The 22,713-nt window shown below is 39.8% G+C and overlaps 1 protein-coding gene across 4 annotated transcripts in view; it reads left to right on the top strand.

Moving 5' to 3' along the window:
* Positions 1-256: 256 nt before the first annotated feature.
* SBNO1 (strawberry notch homolog 1) overlaps positions 257-22,713 on the top strand; it is a 55,035-nt gene continuing 32,578 nt past the window's right edge. Inside the window, exons 1-7 of one of the 4 annotated variants that reach the window (XM_057744664.1) lie at positions 257-421; positions 8,259-8,390; positions 8,905-9,009; positions 10,325-10,637; positions 14,288-14,388; positions 17,629-17,722; positions 18,745-18,905. In XM_057744664.1, coding sequence (XP_057600647.1) covers positions 8,259-8,390; positions 8,905-9,009; positions 10,325-10,637; positions 14,288-14,388; positions 17,629-17,722; positions 18,745-18,905 — 906 coding nt within the window. In that variant the 5' untranslated portion in view covers positions 257-421. Of the gene's footprint in view, positions 422-8,258; positions 8,391-8,904; positions 9,010-10,324; positions 10,638-14,287; positions 14,389-17,625; positions 17,723-18,744; positions 18,906-22,713 lie in introns of all 4 variants that reach the window. The other 3 variants (XM_057744663.1, XM_057744662.1, XM_057744665.1) reach the window with 3 other exon arrangements.

Here is a 22,713-nt window from a genome sequence, read left to right as displayed (position 1 = left end):
TGGACCGTTTGGGTTCCGGAATTCCTTTGGATCCAACCACTGGTACCGGCTTGGCGGGAGCGACGGAGTTCGTGCTTGGCGGCGACGACAGGGGGCGATCAAGATGGGGGGGGAATCATCTTCTTTCACCTAGGAGGGAGGCGGGGCGGAGAGGGGCGCTGGAGAGTGGGGTGGGGGAGGGAGGAAGTCACGTGGGTCGCGCGGCGCGCGCTGCGTGCGCGCGGCGCCTTATCCGTCGCCCCACCCCTCCTGGCGGGGCGGGGGGGGCTGGGGGGAGGGGCGTCAAGATGGCGGCGGGGAGGTAGGCAGAGCCGGACGCCGCTGCTGCCGCCGCCACCGCCGCCTCCGCTCCAGTCGCCTCTGGTTCTTCAGCTCTCGCCACCCGGGAGAAGCTGTTCCGGCGTCGGATCCCGCGGGGAAAGTAAGTCCTCACCCTGTCCCTTTTCTGTCTCCACACCCCCTCGCGGACAGCCTCCCACTCCCACCTTCCTCAGGGGGCCGTGCGGGGCCGGGCTGGGGGGGGGCCCGCCACCTCACCCCGGCTTGGGGCCTCCCTCGCCCCTCGCCGCCCCCTCAGCTGCGCGTCCCGGGGCCCTCGGGGGCACGGTCCTGGCGGCGGCCCCGCCGCGCTCGCTCCTTCCGACCGTCAGCGCCGGGCCCTGCGGTCGCCGCGCGTGGGGCTCTCGGGCCCCGGGGGCCCCGCTGTCCCGGGCGGGAGGCACCCCGTTTGGGCGAGGAGGCAGCGTCTGCGGACGCCGGCTCCGGCTTCGCTTGGGTCGGCCCCCCCCCGCCTTGTTTTGGCGGCTCGACCGGGGGCTGCGAGGTCCCGGACCTTCAGGAAAGTAAGCTCCGCAATCCTTCAAAAGTCCTCCTGTTGGAGGATCGCTCTGGTTTAGGGCGAGTGCGGGAGGCGACGGGGTCGCCCCATATCTGGACCCCCGCACCTACAGTTTGCTGATTTTCTCGCTCTCGGGGTGATGGGGAAGGTACGTGGGACACGTGGGGCCACCTTCACGCTTCACCCGGTGATTAGGTTAATTTTGCTTTAAGCGAGCGAGCTCGCCTGCTGGACCCTAAGTAAGCATCTAGGTGGGGAGGAAAGGCGGTTGGGAATTTGCTTACTTTGAGAGTGTTTGGCGTAACGAGCATCTAGAGTTCCCCAAACCAGTGTATGCTGGTGGTTTCCCAGAAGTGGTTTGGGGTCGGTTTAACCGCTGAGGAGATTTGGATGTTCCTGAACCCTTGTGATTGTTTCTTTCCTGACCCTGGCGTGCAGCTCCTCCCCTTCCCACCCCGGCTTTGTGCTTCTGTTTGGTTAATGTTTGCGGACCACTAACTTGATCCTCGCACAGAGAGGCTCTTTTTATGTGCGTGCTCCGTTTACTGTGGGAGGCTTTTGTTTTGGGGAGTCGCTGGTTGAGAAACGTGGGAAAAAGAAGGGGCGAGAAAATGAGAGTCAAATAAAGCAACGTTTTTATCCATTGAATTGCGCAGCCAATTGTAACCGCACCCGGAAGTTTGTACTGAACACGTGTTGATGAGAGAAGGTTAAAAACTGGGTCCCCTTTGACCTTTGAAAGTTGATTATTAGCAGTTTATATTGAGTTAAATGTTTCATATTCGCTAGGCAACCAGAATTAGAGACGGAATAGGATTTCTAAAGTGTTGGCCAGGAGGGTCCAGAAAGCTGTCAAACCCCTAGTTGCTCCAGCGCGATTCCTCATAGCACTTGCAGGTGCTTAAACCAGCTAACAGTGCGGAGGGATTCCATTTTTTCCCAGTTATTTACCGCAATCAGAACTGATTTTCATAAGCAGTGGGGAAAGCCTTCATCACTGCATAAAAGATAGTTTGTACAGAATCCTAGGATAAAATGTAGAATTTGCTGCTGGTGCGTTCAGTGGGACATTTCGTTTTGCAAGCAAGGGAGCATTTTATTTTCATGTTTAAAGGAGTTGTTTCCAAAGTTTACGTTACCAAAGAAGACATCTTTATTTTTTTCCTCTGGCTCCTACTGTTTATCTCCCAATCTAACTTTATTCCCAGTCTAATTTTATTCCATGCAATCCTTCAGAATTTTAAATAAATTTTATTTTAGATGCTGAGTAAATGTTAAAAAGGGAGGCTTAGTAAGTGGCTTACAGTTCGTAAATTCTTCCTTCCATTCATCCATCCATCCATTGAATGCTCTTATGTGTCACGACAGTTTTACATGTTATAAGGGTTTTGCTGAGGTTACTATTTTAAAACGTGCATTATGGAGATTGTTTTCATGATTTTTTAAAGTCTTTTTTCACCTCAAAGACTTTAGATACAGATAACATCTTGGCGTTTTTTAGTCTCTAAATTGTGCTTTGATTTGAGAGTTGCTGCCCTGCCTGTGAAGGAAAACAGTACAGAGGTCTGAGGTCTGGTCTTAGCAAGATATCTGACTTTTCATGAGGCTCTGTGGGTTCTTGTGCTTTGCCTGCCAAAAATTGGTGTAAAGATACTTTCTGAGAGGAATTGTTTTCCATTAAATAGCCAGTTGATAACCAAGATGATGTAATCCTTAAGTTTTTGCAGTTGTCTTTTTTATGCTAATTGACAGATCCACTTTGATGTGGTTGAGCTTACTAAGTATTAAGGACAACTTTGGGATACCACTCAATTTCTGTTGGTGGAAAGAATAGGCTCTTGAAGAACAGGAACTCTTTTATGAAAAAAAGTATGGTACAAAAACCCGTCTAATTAACTTGCTCATTTACTTCTTGGGAGGCAGTATATAGCACAGAGCTATGATTTTCAAACTCTTTTACTGCATTCCACAGTAAGAAATATGTTTTATGGTGTGGCCTAGTACGTAATATGTGCATAGAACTGAATTTTGTGAAATAATGTTTATCCTCTGTGCATGTGCTGCACTAATTCTATTCTGTATTTAAAATACTTGAATATTCTATATTTGAAACATTTAAAAATACTGGTCATGATGCACTTAAATTATTTGACAACACACTGTGTTTTGACCAGCTGTTTGAAAAATACTGATACAGGGCTTAAGAGCATAGAATCTCCAGGGGTGTGGTATCAATCAGCCCTCCTAGGTTTGTAATTCTGCTGGGAGCTTGCTTTGTTACCTTGTTACAGTTCATCTCAGTTTCTCATCTCTGACAAGGGAATAAGTAGTTTTTACTCATGGATTATTTTTAGAGTTAAAAGAGAAAAAAATCTAACCACATAGTAAATGTCAAGAAGACTAGCTTCTGATTTTGATGTTGTGATCAAGAAAGTAGTTCCCCCTCAACTTTTTGTGCTTTTTCAAAGCATTTTTGAAATTCGTATATAATCTGCACATTCCTTTGTGATTCCATTCTTCCTATAGGTTTTGCAATGAGAGTGAGGGGAGGGGCACTTTACTTGTGCAGTCATTGCTTAGGGAAGTAGGTTTTAAAACGTACAGATTATATCCTTTTAGGTAAAGAATATCCTTTTTAGCAAACTTGTTTATACCTACCCCCCCCCCATATTCTTAAGGAACCAGCACTCAGTAGATACTTAGTGATTACTTGTTGATGAACTTACCAGCTAAAGTCTAAGTGGATCATTATCCTTCAAATTTTTTTCAATAAATTTATTTATTTATTTGTTTATTGGCTGTGTTGGGTGTTTGTTGCTGCACAGGGACTTTCTCTGGTTGCTTAGAGCAGGGGACTACTCTTCGTTATGGTGCACAGGCTTCTCATTATGGTGGCTTCTCTTGTTGCGGAACATGGGCTCTAGGTGTGCAGGCTTCAGGAGTTGTGGCACACAGGCTCAGTAGTTGTGGCTTGTGGGCTCTAGCACTCAGGCTCAGCAGTTGTGACACATGGGCCTAGTTGCTCCACGGCATGTGGGATCTTCCCGGCTCAGGGATCAAACCTGTGTCCCTGCATTGAGAGACGGATTCTTAACCACAGCGCCACCAGGAAAGTCCCCTTCAAATTCTTAAGCCAAGGGCCATTGACATCCAGGCTACAGAAAAACAAAGTCAGGTCAAAATTTAGACATGTGTAGCATTATTAATGAGAAAAATCCTTTTCAGGCAAAGATACTTCTTAAACAGTATTCTATGTGCACATTTAAAGGTTTCTAACAGTTTTCTCTAGATATGTTAACTGATTAACTGGACCAGTTGGATGTTTGACTCGAGTGAAAGGGTGCTAGTATTTTATAGAACTAATATGGAAGCTAATTATTGAATAAATTGCCAGCAATTAAAGTTTGTATTCTGGAAATAAAGTGTTGCATCAGCAATTTCAAGAAGGAAAACACATTTTTTTGAACATTATAGTAATGTTTATCAATATGGTGATGAATAGCTTAGTAGCTAATATTTATTCCAGGTAGTATGGCATTTACTCAACACAGCAATCCTGTAAAGTAGGTTCTATTTTATTCCCATTTGAAAATGAGGAAACTGAGTCATAACTTATTACTTGACTGTAATATACTGCTCATAGATGATATAGGCAGTATTTGAAATCAGGTATTCCCTTGACTTCATAGTCTTCTCACCCCCTGTGGTGTGCTGCTGCCACTGCAGAGACATCGCTTGTATCTGCCCAGAGCTATAAAGATCTGCTTTGGTCTCAACAAGGGAACCTTGTCTTTGTTGATAGGTTTCAGTTGTTGGTATTCTCAGTGGGACCTCTATCCTTTCATTCTTCTGATTGGCTCTTGTTTCTCAGGATTCTCTTCCTGCCAAGGATGTCTCTTAGTTTCTCTCTACTACTGTGTCATTATTCCTTATTTATCATAGAGTTTTCATAGGTGTACTGTTTTGAATAGGTGATATTTTCAAATGTGTTTATGGAACCTTTTTGTTGTCCATTGTTTAAACTAGAATCACTCTGTGGTTAGTAACTTTTAGGTTTGTTAGATTGCTACATGTTAAATGTCACTGAGGTCTGTGAAATCTTTGTGGACACACTGTAGGAGTTCCTTTTCACCTAACAGTATTTGTGTTTACATTATACTGAGTGGGTTCAAAGTGAAAATGTTGTTTTCCCTCTCAGGAATAAATCTTACTTGTTTGTGAAATGTGGAGAAGATTGCATAATATAACCTTTTAGGAGCTCTGTCAGCTTGAGCACTGAAATTCTGTGAGTGTAATATTGATAGTTTCAGAATAGGAATATGATTAAATATTAAGGGTTTTGCTTAATGGAGTTAGAGAATGGCATAGATGTTTCCTCTCTATCCCCTTCCCCCTTCTCAAAAAAAAGTGCAAGTAGGTAATTTGTGCCCAATTGACTGGAGAGAAAGGATCCCTAGATTTTGTTTGTGCATAAGATGTAAGATTAAAATCTCTTTCATTAATAACTTGTAAAAGACAATGTCTCTTATAGGCATTGTCACTGCTAGGTCACTACTCAGATCATAGGGTCCCAAATTGTGATTCCTATGAATTTTGAGTAGATCACTGATAATGTTACTTATAACTGTTGCCATTATTTCTTGCATGGACGCCAACAAGTTTGTTCCCTAAATTCCTCTCTTCCATGATATTTTTGTACTTAAAACGGTAATTGTTCAGAAAATATATTTCAAAAAGCTCTCATGAATTCAGTAACATGTGGATTAATGGATCCCTTGGCCTCCAAGGTTTCTGTGGTCTGTAGTTTAGGAATCATTGGTTTAAAAAAATGTGCTTTTTTGTTTCAAATGTAAATAATTATTTCCAATATTTACTTCAAAAAAGATGACATTTTGATAGTTTCAGGAATTGCCTTTTTAAAGATTATTTTTATTTTTAAAATTATTTAAGTTATTTTTTTATTTTTGGTTGTGTCAGGCACGAGGGCTTTCTCAAGTTGTGGACTACTCTTCATTGTGGTGTGCGGGCTTCTCTTTTAGTGGAACATGGCCTCTAGGCGCGTGGGCTTTAGTAGTTGCAGCACATGGGCTCTAGAGCGCAGGCTCAGTACTTGGGGCGCACAAGCTTAGTTGCTTCTCGGCATGTGAGATCTTCCTGGACCAGGAACCGAACCTCTATCCCCTGCAATGACAGGCAGATTCTTAACCACTGCTCCACCAAGGAAGTCCCTCAGGAATTGTTAACCTAGGTCAAAATTAGCCATAGCAAGTGGGCCAAGACCACATATTCCCACAGGTTATTGGTCCTAATGAAGTGTTTTATAGATTGAAAATGTTTTTAAAGCATTGGTTTAACTCTCTTGGTACATATTTTACTATGCACTAGGATAGTAATTTGTAAAGTATGGTCAACTATATATTAGAAAAACAGATCAGTTTTATATTAAATCCATATCGTGACGTTTCTCCTACTTGTCTCCTCTGTCATTTGGTTCTTTCATACTGTTTTCACCTTGTTGTCTAATACTAACACTCCCCTTTCCAGTTTTAATCTCAGATGTTTATTCCGAAGTTAAGTACTGAAACTTCACAGGTTACCAACATTGACTTCTTGATCTACTCATTGAAAAGAGAATGCCTGGGCTTTGGGAGTTTGAACAGTCTAGATCTGGGTGTGACCTTGAGCAGATAATTTAAGCTTTTCGAGCCTCAGTTTCATTTCTAGAATTATAATGCGTATCTTGCTTTAGGGTTGTCATGGGCTAGTGATGTACATGAAGAAGCTAACACGATGCCAGGCTTGTAAAAGATAGTCACTGTCAGTTCCCTTCCTCCTATCTGTTCAAAATGCTTATTCTTCGTTAGACTTCTTTTCTCTGAAAAATTTTGGGGAACTCTCCTTTGGGCTATCCTTCCTCCCATCCTTTAAACAGTGGGTCTGCCCTTAGTTTCATTTCTGGATATCTGTGGTTTCCACCTTAAATTCATTCATATTTCCTTTAGAACATCTTTGTGAATGATGTACAAGGGACATAGACCTACCTTGTAGAGAATTTCTCTGTTAAATGTCCTTTCATCTAAAATAGTAGTTCTTGAATGTTGGGAAGTCATGTTCATGGTATTTTTGACTAATAACTTTTTTTGGTAGGACATAATGAAACGTTTAATTGTATGGCACAGTCTGAGAACAAATGGACTAGCTGAAATTAGTGTATTATTTATGTAACATGAAGTTAGTTCTCTGAGAAAAACAAGTGGTCAGGTTTCCCATAAGTATGTTTGTATATATAAATTGGTTATTTCAGATAAATTAATGAGAACAGTTAAAATTAAGAAAGCTCTGTTAAACTTTTTTTTTTTTGGCTACAGAATGGATAAAAATCTATCTTAATGGTAGAATACTTTGGTCTGGCTCCTATGAGTGCTGTTGGAAAACTCCAACAAATGAAAATGTACTTGCCTGCTTGAAATAGGCATTTTTTTCCCTCTAAACTCCGTATATCTCATCTTTTAGGGCTCCTAGGCTCAGTCTGTTTTTTTTCTCCCCCTTCATTTTCTCTTAACTCTAATCATCCATCAACTCATGCTTTTTTGGTGTGTGTTTCCTGTTCTCCCTTCCATTTTGAACTTTTATTTAGACTTGGTCTTATGGCTTCTCCTCCTTAAATATCTTGGAATCCATTCTCCCTTCTTTCTACACCCTCCTGTTATAGCACATCATCTTTTTCCTGGTTTGCTGTAGCAGTTTCCTAAGATGTCTCCCTACTTTGGTCTTACTCTACCCATTCTCAGTTTGCTTCCACACTGCTGTGGAGTAGTTTTTCTAAGTCACAGATCTGACTATGTCATGCAGTCCTCTATCTGAAAACTCTTTAATGACCCCTGATCCTCATGGGATTAAATGAGTGCTCCAGCATGGTGTACAAGGCTATGGGTGATAATTTCCTTGTCACTTGCCATCACCTTTGTGAACCTCGTATTTCTGTTCTGAGTTTCCAAACCCATGTTGAATTACTCTAGCCATCTTTCTTAGAGTGCCAGTATCTTTCGTGTCCCTATGTGTTTGAATCCAGTGTCTAGAAGATCCTTGTCTACCTGGTGATTTCTTACCTGAAACTTGGCTCCACTGTCATCTTTGTAACCTCTCTCCCCAGGTGAATTCAACATTTCCTTCTCTGTTCCCATGGCATTTTGCAATGTATACTCTTTCTTTGATTTACATACTTCTCTGTCCTTTGCATCTTAATTGAATTTCTTGGGATCAGAGACTGTTTTTCTTTCATCCTTTTTTTTGGCCTGCTATGTAGCAAGTTCTTCATAAATATTGAATGAATGTATCTGGTATAAAATGTTGGTTTATATTTAGAAGAGAGTTGTCATTTTAAGTTTTTTATGTTAATATTTAATATTTTGTTCTAAAGATGGTGGAGCCAGGGCAAGATTTACTGCTTGCTGCTTTGAGCGAGAGTGGAATTAGTCCAAATGACCTCTTTGATATTGATGGTGGAGATGTGGGGCTTGCAACTCCAACACCTACGCCTCCTGTACAACAGGTAAGAGTTTTCCAAAGCCTCTGTAAAAAGTGAGCTTTTTCTTAATTTTATTTCCTATTATAGAAATAGGTATTATTAAGCCTTAATTTTAAATGTGCATGTGAATACTTTTATGTTGAGTGTTAGTCTTCATTCACAAGATGGAAAATACTTGCAATGAAAATCAAGACATTTTCTGCTTTGATATATAATGTAAAAGTAAGAGATGAATTAGACTTATTGTGGGAGGATCACTAATCTCAATACTTGTCTTTGTACTTTATAGGAACATTTTTCTGAGGTTTCACTATACACATTCTCTGAAAGCAAAAATAAGATTCTAGTGTTAGCGTAGTTATGCGTAGTTATGCTTGCAAAGATTGTTACTTTATATCTGGTATAAATCCACTTGAATGTAAAGCTTGACAATTTCTTTTTATTTTAATAAAATAAATACATCTCTTGTTCTTGAAACAGAATTCACTGCCGTCATGTTTTATTTCTTTCTCTGATGTTGATGTTGTTTTCTTTCCAGTCAGTGCCACTTAGTGCATTAGAACTAGGTTTGGAGACTGAAGCAGCAGTTCCTGTTAAACAAGAACCAGAGACGGTACCTACTCCAGCACTATTAAACGTTAGGGTAAGAGTTATTTAGATTTGGCATTGCTATGAAAATAGTTCAGGATTGTAGAAAGAAAATAACCTTTAATGTGAAATAGTTTGATTTCACTAGTTCTGCTTTTTGCTGCTTCTTTCCCAATATTCTAATCTCACCTCCTACTTTGTAAAATTTCTTTCCCTCTTCTGGTGATTATGTTGATCAAAAGATTGGGGGTGGGAGAAACATTTTTTTAGTTTATTTATTGCAGGTGATACAAAATTCATAAAGTAAAGATGAACTACACATTATCCCACTACACTTTTCATTTTTACTTGTTTATTTCAGCTTTTGTCCATTGTCCATATAATTTTTGTGCAATTATTGTTGTGCTTTTTTTTTTTTAATTATTGTGCTTTAAATGTAGAGTTTCTCTGACCTTGCTTTAAACATAGCAGTTGCTGTTGTCGTTATTACTGTTGGTCATGCCGCGTGGCTCGTGGGATCTCAGTCCCCTGACCAGGGATTGAACCCGGACCACAGCAGTGAAAGCCCTGAATTCTAACCACCAGGCAACCAGGGAACTCCCTAGTAAACATAGCAATTATTAATTTAAGCCCTACCGGTGTAAAATTATTGACAAATTATTTGGTTAAAATTTGATAACTTTTGATAAATTATTGTTGAGTGTTACATTTAAAATTGATAAATAGTAAGCTAGAAGATTCTTGTTAGAGAAGTCATGGAGAAATAATTTGAAGGGGGAAGGAAGTAGAAATAGACTTAAATTTATAAAAATATCTTTGTTGTACTTCAGTTGGTTGAAGTCAGAGACATATTATCCTCAAATCTTGACTTTTTTTTTCAATTTTGTCCAACTCCTAACTCCCACCCCCCAACTATAAAAATAAAATGATAGCAGACAAAGCATTGGACAGGAATCGTAGAATGTTAGAAATGGAAAATGGTCCTCAGAGAGCCGGGGCCTCCAGAGGTAAAGTGATTTGCCTAAGATTATCTTATTAGTTGGGGCAGTGCTGGAATTAGAAATGGTGTTCCTAGTCCTTGTGTTCTGTAGGGTTCCCATACATCACACCTTGCTTAGGATACTCTTGTTTTATGCTTGCTGCCCCCAACGCCACTACTATACCTTCTTTTCTTCAAAGTGGTGTGTTTTAACTAGGTAGTTTGTAGCTAATGATTTTTATTAGTGGTTAGGTGGTTAGGTGCCAGTGGTTAGATAAGAGTCTTAAGTCATTTTGAGAGTTGTAAATGGCCTACTGTGTTTATGGATATGGGTTGCATTAGAGAATAAAGAATTTTTCACAGGTGTGATGTATATGGTTTTCTTTTTTAGCAGCAGCCTCCATCTACTACAACATTTGTGCTGAATCAAATAAATCAACTTCCGACCTTGGGATCTACAATTGTAATGACTAAAACACCACCTATAACCACAAATAGGCAAACCATCACTTTAACAAAGTTCATTCAGACTACTGCAAACACACGTCCTTCAGTCTCAGCACCAGCAGTACGAAATGCCATGACCTCTGCCCCTTCAAAAGACCAGGTTCAACTGAAGGACCTACTAAAAAATAATAGTCTGAACGAACTCATGAAACTGAAGCCACCAGCTAATATTGCTCAGCCAGTTGCAACAGCAGCTAGTAAGTCTTTTTGTTTTCAGTATTGTTAATTGCCTGCCTTCATTAAAATTTGTCAGTGTGTTTTGAAGGGTTTGCTTAGGTCTCAAAAGAACTGGGCATGAAAGCAATGATGTCTGCATGACTTTGTGGTCTTAGAGTATTTGTACAATTCAAGGGAAGCAGAAATTTAGAAGCCTTATGAGCATTGTTTTGAAATGAGATGTGGAATTATCAAGTGGCTACATTAACACCATGAGATCTCAGTTTTATAAATTGTAAATAACTGGTTAACATTTTTCCCAGTCCTTAAATCAGTGCTTTTCAAACTTTATATCTGTGAGTCACTTAGGGATCTTGTTCAAAAAACAGAATCAGATTCAGTAGGTCTGGGATGGGGCCCAGGATTCTGCATTTCTAACAAGCTGTTTAGAGGTGCTATTGCTGGTGGTCCTTGGACCATGCTTGAGGTGTAATGGGCCTTAAACTGATACTTTACTACTTTAGCTCTCTTAGTTTTATGATTTTGCCTGTCATTAGCTTCATTGCTTGTCAGTGTTCATGTTTTTTAGTAAATTTTTGTTTAAAATATATAAACTTTTGTTTTAAAATAATTCACTATATCTTCTTTGAAGAGTGAGCACTCAACACTTTTTTAATAATAGCTTTACTGAGATAACATACCATTGTACCTTTTGAAGGGGTACAATTCAGTGGATTTTAGTATATTCACAAGTTGTGTACCCGTTACCTCTAGCTACTCTGTAATGCTTTAAGTGTAGGTTTAGATCTAAAGAGAAAAAGCTCAACAGTGGTTTGATCACTCTTTTTTAGGAATTCATTTATGCATGAAGAATGTAAATTTTAGTTAATTTTTCTTCTGTGGAGTGGCTTTTTTATTGCTCATTTATTCAACAGATATTTATTTATTTATGGCTGCACTGTGTAGCATGTGGGATCTTAGTTCCTTGACCAGGGATTGAACCCATGCCCCTGCAGTGGGAGTGTGGAGTCTTAACCGCTGGACCGCCAGGGAAGTCCCTGTTCTAGGATTCTGAGGCTATGGCTAGAAAGAAAACTGTTGAAATCTCTGCCTTATAGAGCTTGCATTCGAGTGGAGAAAAACAGACAATAAACAACATAAGTATATAGTATGTTAGATGGGGATAGACGTGGAGAAAAATGAAGAATGGGTCAGGAAGAGGTTGTATTTAAGTGGAATGCTTAGAGGAAGCGTTGTATTTAGTGTAGTAAGGTAATTTCAAGGGTAAAATAGAATTTTTTAACTTTGGCTATATCAAATTTTAGTAATATAGTTTTAGAAACTGAAAAATGTGAACTCTGCTCTTTTTTTGGCTGCGCTAAGTAGCTTACGGGATCTTAGTTTCCTGACCAGGGATTGAACCTCGGCCTCTGCAGTGAAAGTACCAAGTCCTAACCACTGGACCAGCAGGGAATTCCCAAAATGTAAACTCTTAAGAGGGATAGTCTTCCTTTTTCCATTGAGCTGAATAGTATTTGACTCCCTGCCTGGTGATTTATACTAATACATAGCATCCTATTGGGCTCTTGGAAAAAGGTGATGGACGTTGAATAGAGAATTCCTCTTTCCAAACAGCTGCTTTATTTTTCCAATTGTGGGAGGTAAATTTTAACACCCAGTATATAATTTTGTAGCAGAATTAATTGCTTAGATGTTCTGATGTACTTATGTTTATAAAGTAGAGGGCTGGGGATTTTGCTCGTGGTCCAGCGGTTTAGACTCTCGGCTCCCAGTGCAGGGGGCCTGGGTTCGATCCCTGCTTAGGGAACTAGATCCCTCATGTGGCAACAAAGATCTCACGTGCTGCATGTAAGACCCTGCTCAGCCAAATAAATAAATATTAAAAATAAATAGAGGACTGGGGCCTTCTAAAGGAATGGGCAAAGAGTGTTTGTAGGTGATGCAGAACCAACTTTGTCTCCAGTGACAAATGTAATTAAAAATAGCAGATAATCTAATTTTCTGTTTGAGTCCATACTGTTGTGCTTTATGGCTGTAATTTTACTCTTAAAGTTATTGTCCTGAACTGACTGGAGCCTGACAGCTGGATGCCCATTGAGAAATCATTTTAACTGTCTAAGGACTGATTTCCATTCCTTGCCATGGAGAGCAGGACCATGGCCCTGACCTAGCTGAGGTGCAGGGCAGCATCTGGAATGGCTCCTGGGAGACTTAGGGGTGATCAGCAGTTACTGGAGGCTGCTTTTCATTAAAGTCTTTGGATTTAATGAGGAGAAAGACTGCTGCTGTGCCACTGTGAGGAGAGGGGTTAGAGAGCAAAACCAAGCAGGATGGATGTGGAGCTGAGTAATGTCTAGTGCAGTAACATCTCCCACATCCAATATCGTAACGTTGAAAAGACAGAAGACTGCACATCAAGGCCATCCATATGTGGAAGCCTGAGAAATTGTCAGACTAGATGAGGGCTGAAAAAGAAACATGGTAAGTGAATGCTGAAGATAAACCAACGTTTTGTATTATAGGGGAGGGTCATCTTTTTACTGAAAGGGAAGAACATTAAAAGTATGAAACTGCAAAGAGCGAGATTTTGCATGTTCTCTCTCTCTCTCTTTTTTTTTTTTGGCCACCCCATATGGCTTGTGGGATCTTAGTTCTCCAGCCAAGGATTGAACCCTGGCCCTTGGCAGTGAAGGCATGGAGTCCTAACCACTGGACCACCAGGAAATTCCCTGCTCCTTTTGGAACCCTTAGCCCTTTGGGTTTCTCTCTGGATTCTGATCTCTCAGTTGAGTTCCAGTCCTGTAACTCTTTCTATGAACTGTTCACTGGCTCTCCCACAGTTATATTAAATCTGTGACCCCAAGTAAATTTATCTCTGTACCAGCTTCCTTATTTTGCTAACACTTTAATCCTAGCCATTTTGTAGTCCCAAGTGACAGGCCACCCAAATATTCCTTATCTTTGTTAGAATACATGAAGTGCTAATCCGTTCTCCTGGTGTGATTTTCACACTGTGATCTCAAGAATACCAGGCCCTGGGAGTGCTTCGCGTATACTTGGAGGATGGAGGCTAGTTACAGGGGCTCTGGATTTCTCAATCAAGCATCTCTACTTTGATGGATAGGTTTTAGTGCTATAACTAAAAAGAGTTTGCAAACCTGTATAGAAGAACAGGTTTGTTGTTTGGATCTTTATTCTGAGGGAAGACAATAGAGTTCCCAAATTGTTTTTTTTTTCCCTTCCAGAAATAATTATTTTGCCTTGAAAGTTAGTAATTACCTTCAGAAGAGATGAGATTGATTCTATCTTGGTGATGACACCAGGTTTTGGTGTTTTTAATGAACCAAGTGAAGTGTCTCAGAGTAATGCTGGCTCTTGGTAATTGTTTTGAAATAAACTGCCAAATAGTGTTCTGGTTAAGGCGTCTTCTTGATAATCAGTTTTCAAATTTCCTGTGCACACTTTTCCTTTTAAGATGTTTTCTAATGTTAATTCTTACCTCCATAATATATAGCTTTAAATATTTTTAAGCTTTACGCTTAGTTTAAGTTAGAGATAAGCAGATTGGTATTCTTTGCTTTGTGAAGTGGGTAAACTTTACTGAATTTTTTAAAAACTGTAGGAAAGGAGATATTTTGTTCTTAAAAAGTAAATTATCTCTCCCCCTCAGCTGATGTAAGCAATGGCACAGTAAAGAAGGAGTCTTCTAATAAAGAAGTAGCAAGAATATGGATAAACGACATGAAAATGAGGAGTTTTTCCCCAACCATGGTGAGTTTCAAAAGCTGTATTTTTGTGTGGTATGAAAGTGCACTTCGCTAAGTGTAACCCTCAGAAAACTTGTTTTGGGTGAAGGGGAGCTTCTCAGCCATAAAACTAATGAATAAGCATTAAACCTCACAAGAATAATTATATATTAAACAAGGTGATTATAATGTACATGTTTGATAGGATAGAGTATTACACAGAGTACTGGCCTTTTTATTATGAATATCATCTGCTGAGTAAAAAAGACAATGTGGAGTTAACCAAAAGTATTTGATAATTATGTTTGTTTTAGGGTTGAGCCTTATTATATAGCTGGTTATGAGCTGTCAGGTCATATAATGGTTCAGTTGTGAGTAATTATATGATAAACTTTTTAGTTACATTTTGGAAATGCTATATGCTTCAGGTAAATTGATTCTATGCGTGTATTTCATAATTACACAGTGTATAACCCTGCTTCTATGTGGTGGATTTCTGGATCCTCTTTTTAATAAATATATAATTTAACACTACATGGTTTAAGTAGTAATATAAGGTGCAGCAAGAGGTACATTGTGATGCTCGCAATAAGGGTTATGAGTTTGGAGGAAGATGACACTCAAATGGCCTGGGAGGACTTCATTTTATGGAAGAGGTGTCATGGAGTTTGGGTGTTGAATATGGAGAGACTTTGAGAGGGCATTTTAGGAAGGGAGCTGCAGCATTCATAGGCACAGAGGAAGTGGTGGCTATGTGCTTAGGATACTGGGCTTGCAGGAAGAAATTGGAATGGTTGATTGGGGGCTCTGTGGAGGGTCCTGAATTGAGTTTGATGGGCTTGGGACTTGGAGCAGCACCAGTGAAGGCCACTGGAAGCAGAGGGACCTGTTAGCGACTCAGGATGGGTTAGGAGGTCGGTTAAGCAATCCAGAAGGGAAGTGAAGAGGAACTAAACTTGAGGGATTGCAAAGGTGATTGGAAAGGGAGAGGGGAAAGAAAGAAAGGAAGAAAATAAGAGGTGACTGCACCTAATGATACCAGAGGATTGATGAGACAGGGAATGAAATATGGACTTGGAGAGACAGCAAAGCAACCTGCGCCTGAGGTTTTGAACGGGGACCAGGAGAGCAAGTGCTGGTAGTATCAGTTTACTTAATGGTTGTGTGCTAACAGCTTACTTGGAAGTTGATTTTTGGAAGATAAGAATGCATTTTTCTTTAAGATTATTTAGTGCTCAAGTTTCCAGTCCAGCCCCTGTTGCCCATGACATGCCAAAAGTTCTGTGTTGTCTTAGCAGTTGAGAACCAGCAGGGGCTTCCTAGGTGGCACAGTGGTAAGAATCCACCTGCCAATGCAGAGGACACGGGTTCGATCCCTGCTCCAGGAAGATCCCACATGCCACAGAGCAACGAAGCCTGTGCGCCAAAAAAAAAAAAAAAAAAAAAAAGACATGTAACAGATTGCAAACTGGTAGCCTGTGGACCAAAACCAATGGACATGTGTTTTGTTTGGCCTCCACCATATCTTGAAAATTTTTGAATGAGTTGCTGACACACAAAAATGCTGATTTCTAGGTTCTCTTGAAAAATAGGAGTACCCGACAGTCCTGGGCCCACATTCCCCACCTCTTGTTAACATGCCTAGAGTTGAGTAGTGAACATCTACTTGATGTGTTGGTCACGCATTCCTCTTGTACCACAGTCTTCCTCCCCTTCATTTATCTCCTTGACCCTAAACTTGGTGTCAGTTGCCATTTTATATCCAGCTGGCTTAGAAATATTACTTGTCTGATCCCTGAATTTTGTGACCATATTATTGTGTTACCAGCTAATCCTCCAGTTATACTGGGGGTAAATTTTTTTTTTTAAAGTAGGGAAAGATTAAGGTAGAGAGGGAAACGAGGCTGATCATTTAGCATAGTATGCATTCCTGTTTTATAGATGAGGAAAAGGTGCAAAGGGGGATGGGGAGGACTCAGAATGTAAGTAATTTGCCCAGGGCTACACAAATAACAGCAGAATTGGGGATTTGTATCTGTTTCTTTGGCCAGTGCCATTTTTTCTCTTAATTCTGAAACTGGGTTTCATTTTGGCATGCTTTCTGAGAACATACAGAGTTTCTTTGGATTTTTTTCTACAGACTCCATGGGTTGATGGCTGGATGTTTCTTTCTCATGTCCCTTTTCCTTCCCACATTTACTGAGCATCTGTGTGCCATCACATGCTGCTCTAGACTAAATAGAAATAAATAAGTAAAATAAAAACAAAATTGAAGAGGAGCCTGACCATACATTTTAATGCTGTGTTATCCTTGGCATTAACTGTAGGCCCTGACTGGGCTTTCTTTTTGTCCTTCTCCTCTCTTCCTTGGTATACTGGGTCTCACAGCTTCTTCCCTACACTTTTCCTTTATCAAGCCCACGTTAGTAAGAGCTCCCTCTATGGTTTACTGGTAGTGAAAAGAAGCTTTTTCAGGGGCTTCCTATTCTATTCTTTCCTGCCTCTACCCCTTTAAGATACTGTAGAGAAACACAAGGTAACATGACTATAGTGACCATTCACTGACTTTGCCTGGGGCAGTCTGGATTTACTGCTGTTTTCCTGTTGTAGTTACTAATAACTCCCCATTTTACTCTCAAGATGTGCCAGCATTCGGAGAGTAGATGATACAGGATTTCTGTGTGATTGTTGTTGTGCCTGTGGAAACAGATGTCTGAAGTAAATTCTCTGTCGTTTAGAAGAACCTTTAAGCTCCAGAGTTTTCTGGGGTTTTGGTTTTAGGATCTGAGGGGAAGAAAACAGATGGAGGTGAGCTTGAAAAGAGGGTGGGAAGTGAGACTCAGAGTTCCTGTCCATGAGATTGTAGGATGTGCTGTTGGGGCTCATTCACCTTTTCTCTCCAAACCCCTTCTTTCTGTTCCTGGAACTGGCATGAAGAGTGAGGACTGGAGGTTAGACTTCTGGGCATCAGGGAGGCTGGTGGGCAGTATTGAAGGGGAAGGTAATTTGAGAAGGTGGTGGAGCCCTGTGGTGACCCATGTGTGTGTTTGCGATGAGGATTTGCAGGTCATGGATTGTCTGTGTCATCTTTGGAGGAGCAGGGAAACCATAGTGTATGACCCAGATTTTGTGGAGTACAGAAGTAGTATGTCCCGTTTCCAAGACTGAAGATCATGGGTATTCCTGCAGAAGAGTTTTTTCTGTGTATAGGCTGGACCTCTAGTCTCTGGACTTGGTTGATTTTGCTCTCTCTGTGTTACAGAAGGTCCCTGTTGTGAAGGAGGAAGATGAGCCAGAGGAGGAAGATGAAGAAGAAATGGGTCATGCAGAAACCTATGCAGAGTATATGCCAATAAAATGTATGTCTTTGGGATTTGTCAAAATAATGAAAGACTTCTCGGTTTCTTTTGAACTTAAAAAACTTTCCTACACACGTTACTATGTATTAGGATCTATCCATGTTGGGTACCACAAGATTTGATAAGTATGAGCTTTGTAGTATATTTTAAACTCTGTTTTAAAATAGCTACATGAAAATACTACTGTGAGGTTTTATATTTTCTTACACAAATTTAGAACTTTGTTTTGGAATGAAGTCTTTTAAAACCAAGAGTGAAAAAGCTTTTTCCTGTGAGTTAATTTTGCTTATATCAGCAGTGATTATAAAATCATAGTAAATTGCAGAAATGTAACCATATCTTAGCTTTATAGTTGATATAGTTTATTTAAAACAAATTATAAAAACATGGGAATCTTAAAAATAAAATGTGCTATTTGAATTCAGTGGTTTAAATTAATACCATTTCTTCCTTTTTTCTCATGATGACCATGATTCATTTTTTTAGTGGCCAGTATAAGTTGAAAGTTAATAATTTCTACTTTTTGTATAAAATTTTTCACTTTTCCATTTTATAGGAGTAATAAGATGGGAAAAAAATCTATGGCTGGAATTTTTCTCTCATATACTCTGGTTTTCTATAAAAAGTCACTAATAAGACCACTGAAACTAAAAATCTCTATATACCAACTATGTATGGATTCTAAGGTCCCATACTTTTCTGGTTATTTAAAATGATGCCTTAGTCTAGGATTAGGTTTTGTTACTACTGGAGAACCTGGTGGTTTGAACTGCAGTGGTATTTTTCTAGATCTTTTTAATCAGCAAGTCTCTGTAAACCATAGGTAGTTTATCAAGAGGTCATTTTAGTCAAATTTAAACAGTACTTTACCATGAGTGAATGACTTCATATAGGATCCCAGGGTGTATAGTTACTTATTTACTTATTATATTTTCTCTGTCAGAGGAGAAATATTGCGATATGATAAGACTGAAAGTGTTCTTAGAGTAATTAAAATGAAGTATTTTTAAATTTTTGTTTAGTGAAAATTGGCCTACGTCACCCAGATGCTGTAGTCGAAACTAGTTCTTTATCCAGTGTTACTCCTCCTGATGTTTGGTACAAAACATCTATTTCTGAAGAAACCATTGATAATGGCTGGTTATCAGCATTACAGCTTGAGGCAATTACATACGCAGCCCAGGTAAGCTATGATGTTTTGTAACTATATACAGTTTTTAATCTTTAATCTTAGTTCACAAAATGTAGTTGTTTTTAGTTCAAAGCTAAGTTTTCCTTGCATGAAAATCTTGTGAATGTGATTTTTATAGAAGTTTTCTGTGTTAGAAAATTAAAGCGGTAGCATAGATGTGCGGAGTGCGTTTCTAGTGGAAATGATAAGTTGTAACATTTTTGGAATTCACTGGGAACATGTATTAAAATTAAAAATACTTATATGTTTTCATCTAACAATTCCGTTACTGGGAGTCTGTTTCATAGAACTATTAAATAAGAGCATACATATAAGGCTGTTTGTTGCTAGCTCTCCCCGCCAATGGCTAAAAGCTAGAAAAGGTTTGAAAGCTCACACCCTTGGGGAGTGATTGAATACACTTTGGTATTATCATATGGTTGTTGTACCAGCTTTTACATTGTGCCAGTTGTCTTGAAAGGATTTCTGATATACTCCATTTTTGTAAAATAAATAAGCAACCGTCCCCCATATTTATATGTTATAAAAAAAGTTTGTATTTGATTGTACAATCACTGATAAATTATGGAAGAATGCTCACCAATTTGTTAACTTTAGTTACCTGCTACATGCGAGGAAAGCAAGAAAAAAATACACAGACCTCGGAGATAGGGCAGATTTGGTTCCAGACTACCACAGTAATGCAACTGTCGCAAAAAAAATGAGTCGCATGAAATTTTTGGTTTCTCGCTGCATGTAAAACTTAGTGCTTACACTATAATGTAGTCTGTTAAGTGTGCAATAGCATTATGTCCAAAAAAAAAACCAAAATACATACCTTAATTTAAAAATACTTTAATGTCAAAAACTGCTAATCATCACCTGAGCCTTCAGCGAGTCATAATCTTTTTGCTGGTGGAAGGTCTTGCCTTGGTGTTGATGGCTGCTGACTGATCAGAGTGGCAGTTGCTGAAGGATGGGGTGGCTGTGGCAGTTTCTTACAATAAGGCAACAGCGAAGTTTGCCCCAACGACTCACTCTTCCTTTCACTGATGATTTCTTTGTAGCATGCAGTTCTGTTTGATGGCATTTTACCCATAGTAGAACTTCTTTCAAAATTGGAGTCAGTCCTCTCAAACCCTGCCACTGCTTTGTCAACTAAGTTTATGTAATATTCTAAACCCTTTGTTGTCATTTCAACAATCTTCACAGCATCTTCCTCAGGAGTAGATTCCATCTCGAGAATCTGCTTCCTACACTGCAATCTTGAACCCCTGAAAGTCATCCATGAGGATTAACTCCTGTTAATGTTGATATTTTGACCTTTTCCTATGAATCATGAATGTTCTTAGTAGCATCTAGAATGGTGATTCCTTTTCCAGAAGGTTTTAAATTGATTTTGTCCAGATCTATCAGAGGAATCACTATCAATGGCAGTTACAGCCTTGTAAAATGTTTCTTTCTTTCTTTCTTTCTTTCTTTCTTTCTTTCTTTCTTTCTTTCTTTCTTTCTTTCTTTCTTTCTTTCTTTCTTTCTTTCTTTCTTTCTCTCTCTCTCTCTCTCTCTCTCTCTCTCTCTCTCCTTCCTTCCTTCCTTCCTTCCTTCCTTCCTTCCTTCCTTCCTTCCTTCCTTCCTTCCTTCCTTCTTTCTTTCTTTCTTTCTTTCTTTCTTTCTTTCTTTCTTTCTTTCTTTCTTTCTTTCTTTCTTTCTATTAATTAATTAATGTATTGGCTGTGTTGGGTTTTCATTGCTGCCCCCGGGCTTTCTCTAGTTGCGGCAGGAGGGGGCTACTCTTCATTGTGGTGTGCAGGCTTCTCTTTGCAGTGGCTTCTCTTGTTACAGAGCACAGGCTCTAGGCGCTCGGGCTTCAGTAGTTGTGGCATGTGGGTTCGATAGTTGTGGCTCACAGGCTCTGGAGCACAGGCCCAGTAGTTATGGCTCACGGGCTTAGTTGCTCCTCGGCATGTGAGGTGTTTCTGGACCAGGGCTCGAACCTGTGTCCGCTGCATTGGCAGGTGGATTCTCAACCACTGAGCCAACCAAGGAAGTCCCAAAAATGTGTTTCTTAAAGAGTAAGACTTGAGGGACTTCCCTGTTGGTCCAGTGGCTAAGACTGTGCGCTCCCAATGCAGGGGGCCCAGGTTTGATCCCTGGTCAGGGAACTAGAATCCCGCATGCATGCTGCAACTAAAGATCCCGCAGGAGGCAACAGAGATTTCCCACGAGGCCGCAAGTATCCTGGGTGCTGCAACTATGACCCGGTGCAGCCAAATAAATAAATTACCAAAAAAAAAAAGTAAGATTTGAAAGTTGAAATTACTCTTAGGTCCATGGGCTACAGAATGGCTGTTGTGTTAGAAAGCAGTCGTGAAAGTGACATTGATCTTGTTTTACATCTCCATCAGAGCTCTTGGGTGCATTGTTAATGAACAGTGTTATTTGAAAGGAATCTTTTATTCTGAGCAGTAGGTCTCAACAGTGGGTTTCAGATATTCAGTAAACCATGTTTTAAACAGATGTGCCGCCGTGTTCCAGTAGTAGAGCACAGGCAGCTTAGATTGAGTGTAATTCTTAAGGGCTCTAGGATTTTTGGAAGAGGAAATGAGCATTGGCTTCAACTTCAGGTCACCAGCTGCATTAGCCTTTAATAAGTCAGCCTGTCCTTTGAAGCCAGACATTGACATCTTCTCTTTAGCTATGAAAGCCCTAGATAGCATCTTCCAATAGAAGGCTGTTTCATCTACTTTGAAAATCTGTTGTTTAATGTAGCCACCTTTATTGATTATCTTAGCTAGGTCTTCTGGATAACTTCGTGAACTTTCTACATTAGCACTTGCTGTTTCACCTTGCACTTATGTTATGGAAATGACTCCTTAAACGTCATGAACCAGCCTCTGCTAACTTCAGACTTCTTCTGCAGCTTCCTTACCTCTCTCAGTCTTCATAGAATTTAAGAAAGTTAGGACCTTGCTTTGGATTAGACTTTGGCTTAAGGGAATATTATGGCTGGCTTGATCTTCTAGCCAGACCACTGAAAGTTTCATCATATCAGCAGTAAGGCTGTTTTGCTTTCTTGTTGTTTGTTCACTGAAGTAGCACTTTTGATTTCCTTTAAGAACTTTTCCTTTTCATTCACAACTTGGCTTTGGAGCAAGAGGCCTAGTATTCAGCCTGTCTTGATTTTTCACCGTGCCTTCTTTATGTTATAATCATTTCTAGCTGTTGATTTAAAGTGAGGGACATGCAGCTCTTCTTTTCACTTGAATGCTCAAAGACGCCATTGTAGAGTTATTAATTGGTCTAATTTCAGTACTGTTGTGTCTCGGAATAGGGAGGCTGAAGAAGAGGGAGAGAGATGGGGGAAATAGTCAGTTAGTAGAGCATTCACAATACACACAACATTTATTAAGTTCAGTGTCTTATATGGGCAGGGTTTATGGCATCCCAAAACAACTAAAATAGTAACATCAAAGATCACTGATCACAGATCACAGTAACAAATATAATAGTAATGAAAAAGTTTGAGATATTATGAAAATTACCAAAATGTGACGCAGAGACACGAAGTGAGTAAATGCTGTTGGGAAAATGGCACCAATAAAGTCAGTTGATATAGGGTTGCCACAGACCTTCAATTTGTTAAAAATGCAGTATCCCCTGAAGTACAGTAACAGTGTAACACAGTAAAATGAGGTATGCCTACACAGTAAATATAAAGAAAGCATCCACGCTGAGCGAACTGTATACCATTTTATAAAAATAGACAATATTAATATATTGCTAAAACAATGTGGGAAAGACTGATCACCAAAATATCTAA

The sequence above is a fragment of the Hippopotamus amphibius genome, chromosome 8, assembly GCF_030028045.1.
Source record: "Hippopotamus amphibius kiboko isolate mHipAmp2 chromosome 8, mHipAmp2.hap2, whole genome shotgun sequence".
In the NCBI taxonomy this organism is placed as follows: Eukaryota; Metazoa; Chordata; class Mammalia; order Artiodactyla; family Hippopotamidae; genus Hippopotamus; species Hippopotamus amphibius.
This window is presented reverse-complemented; position numbering and strand designations above follow the sequence as displayed.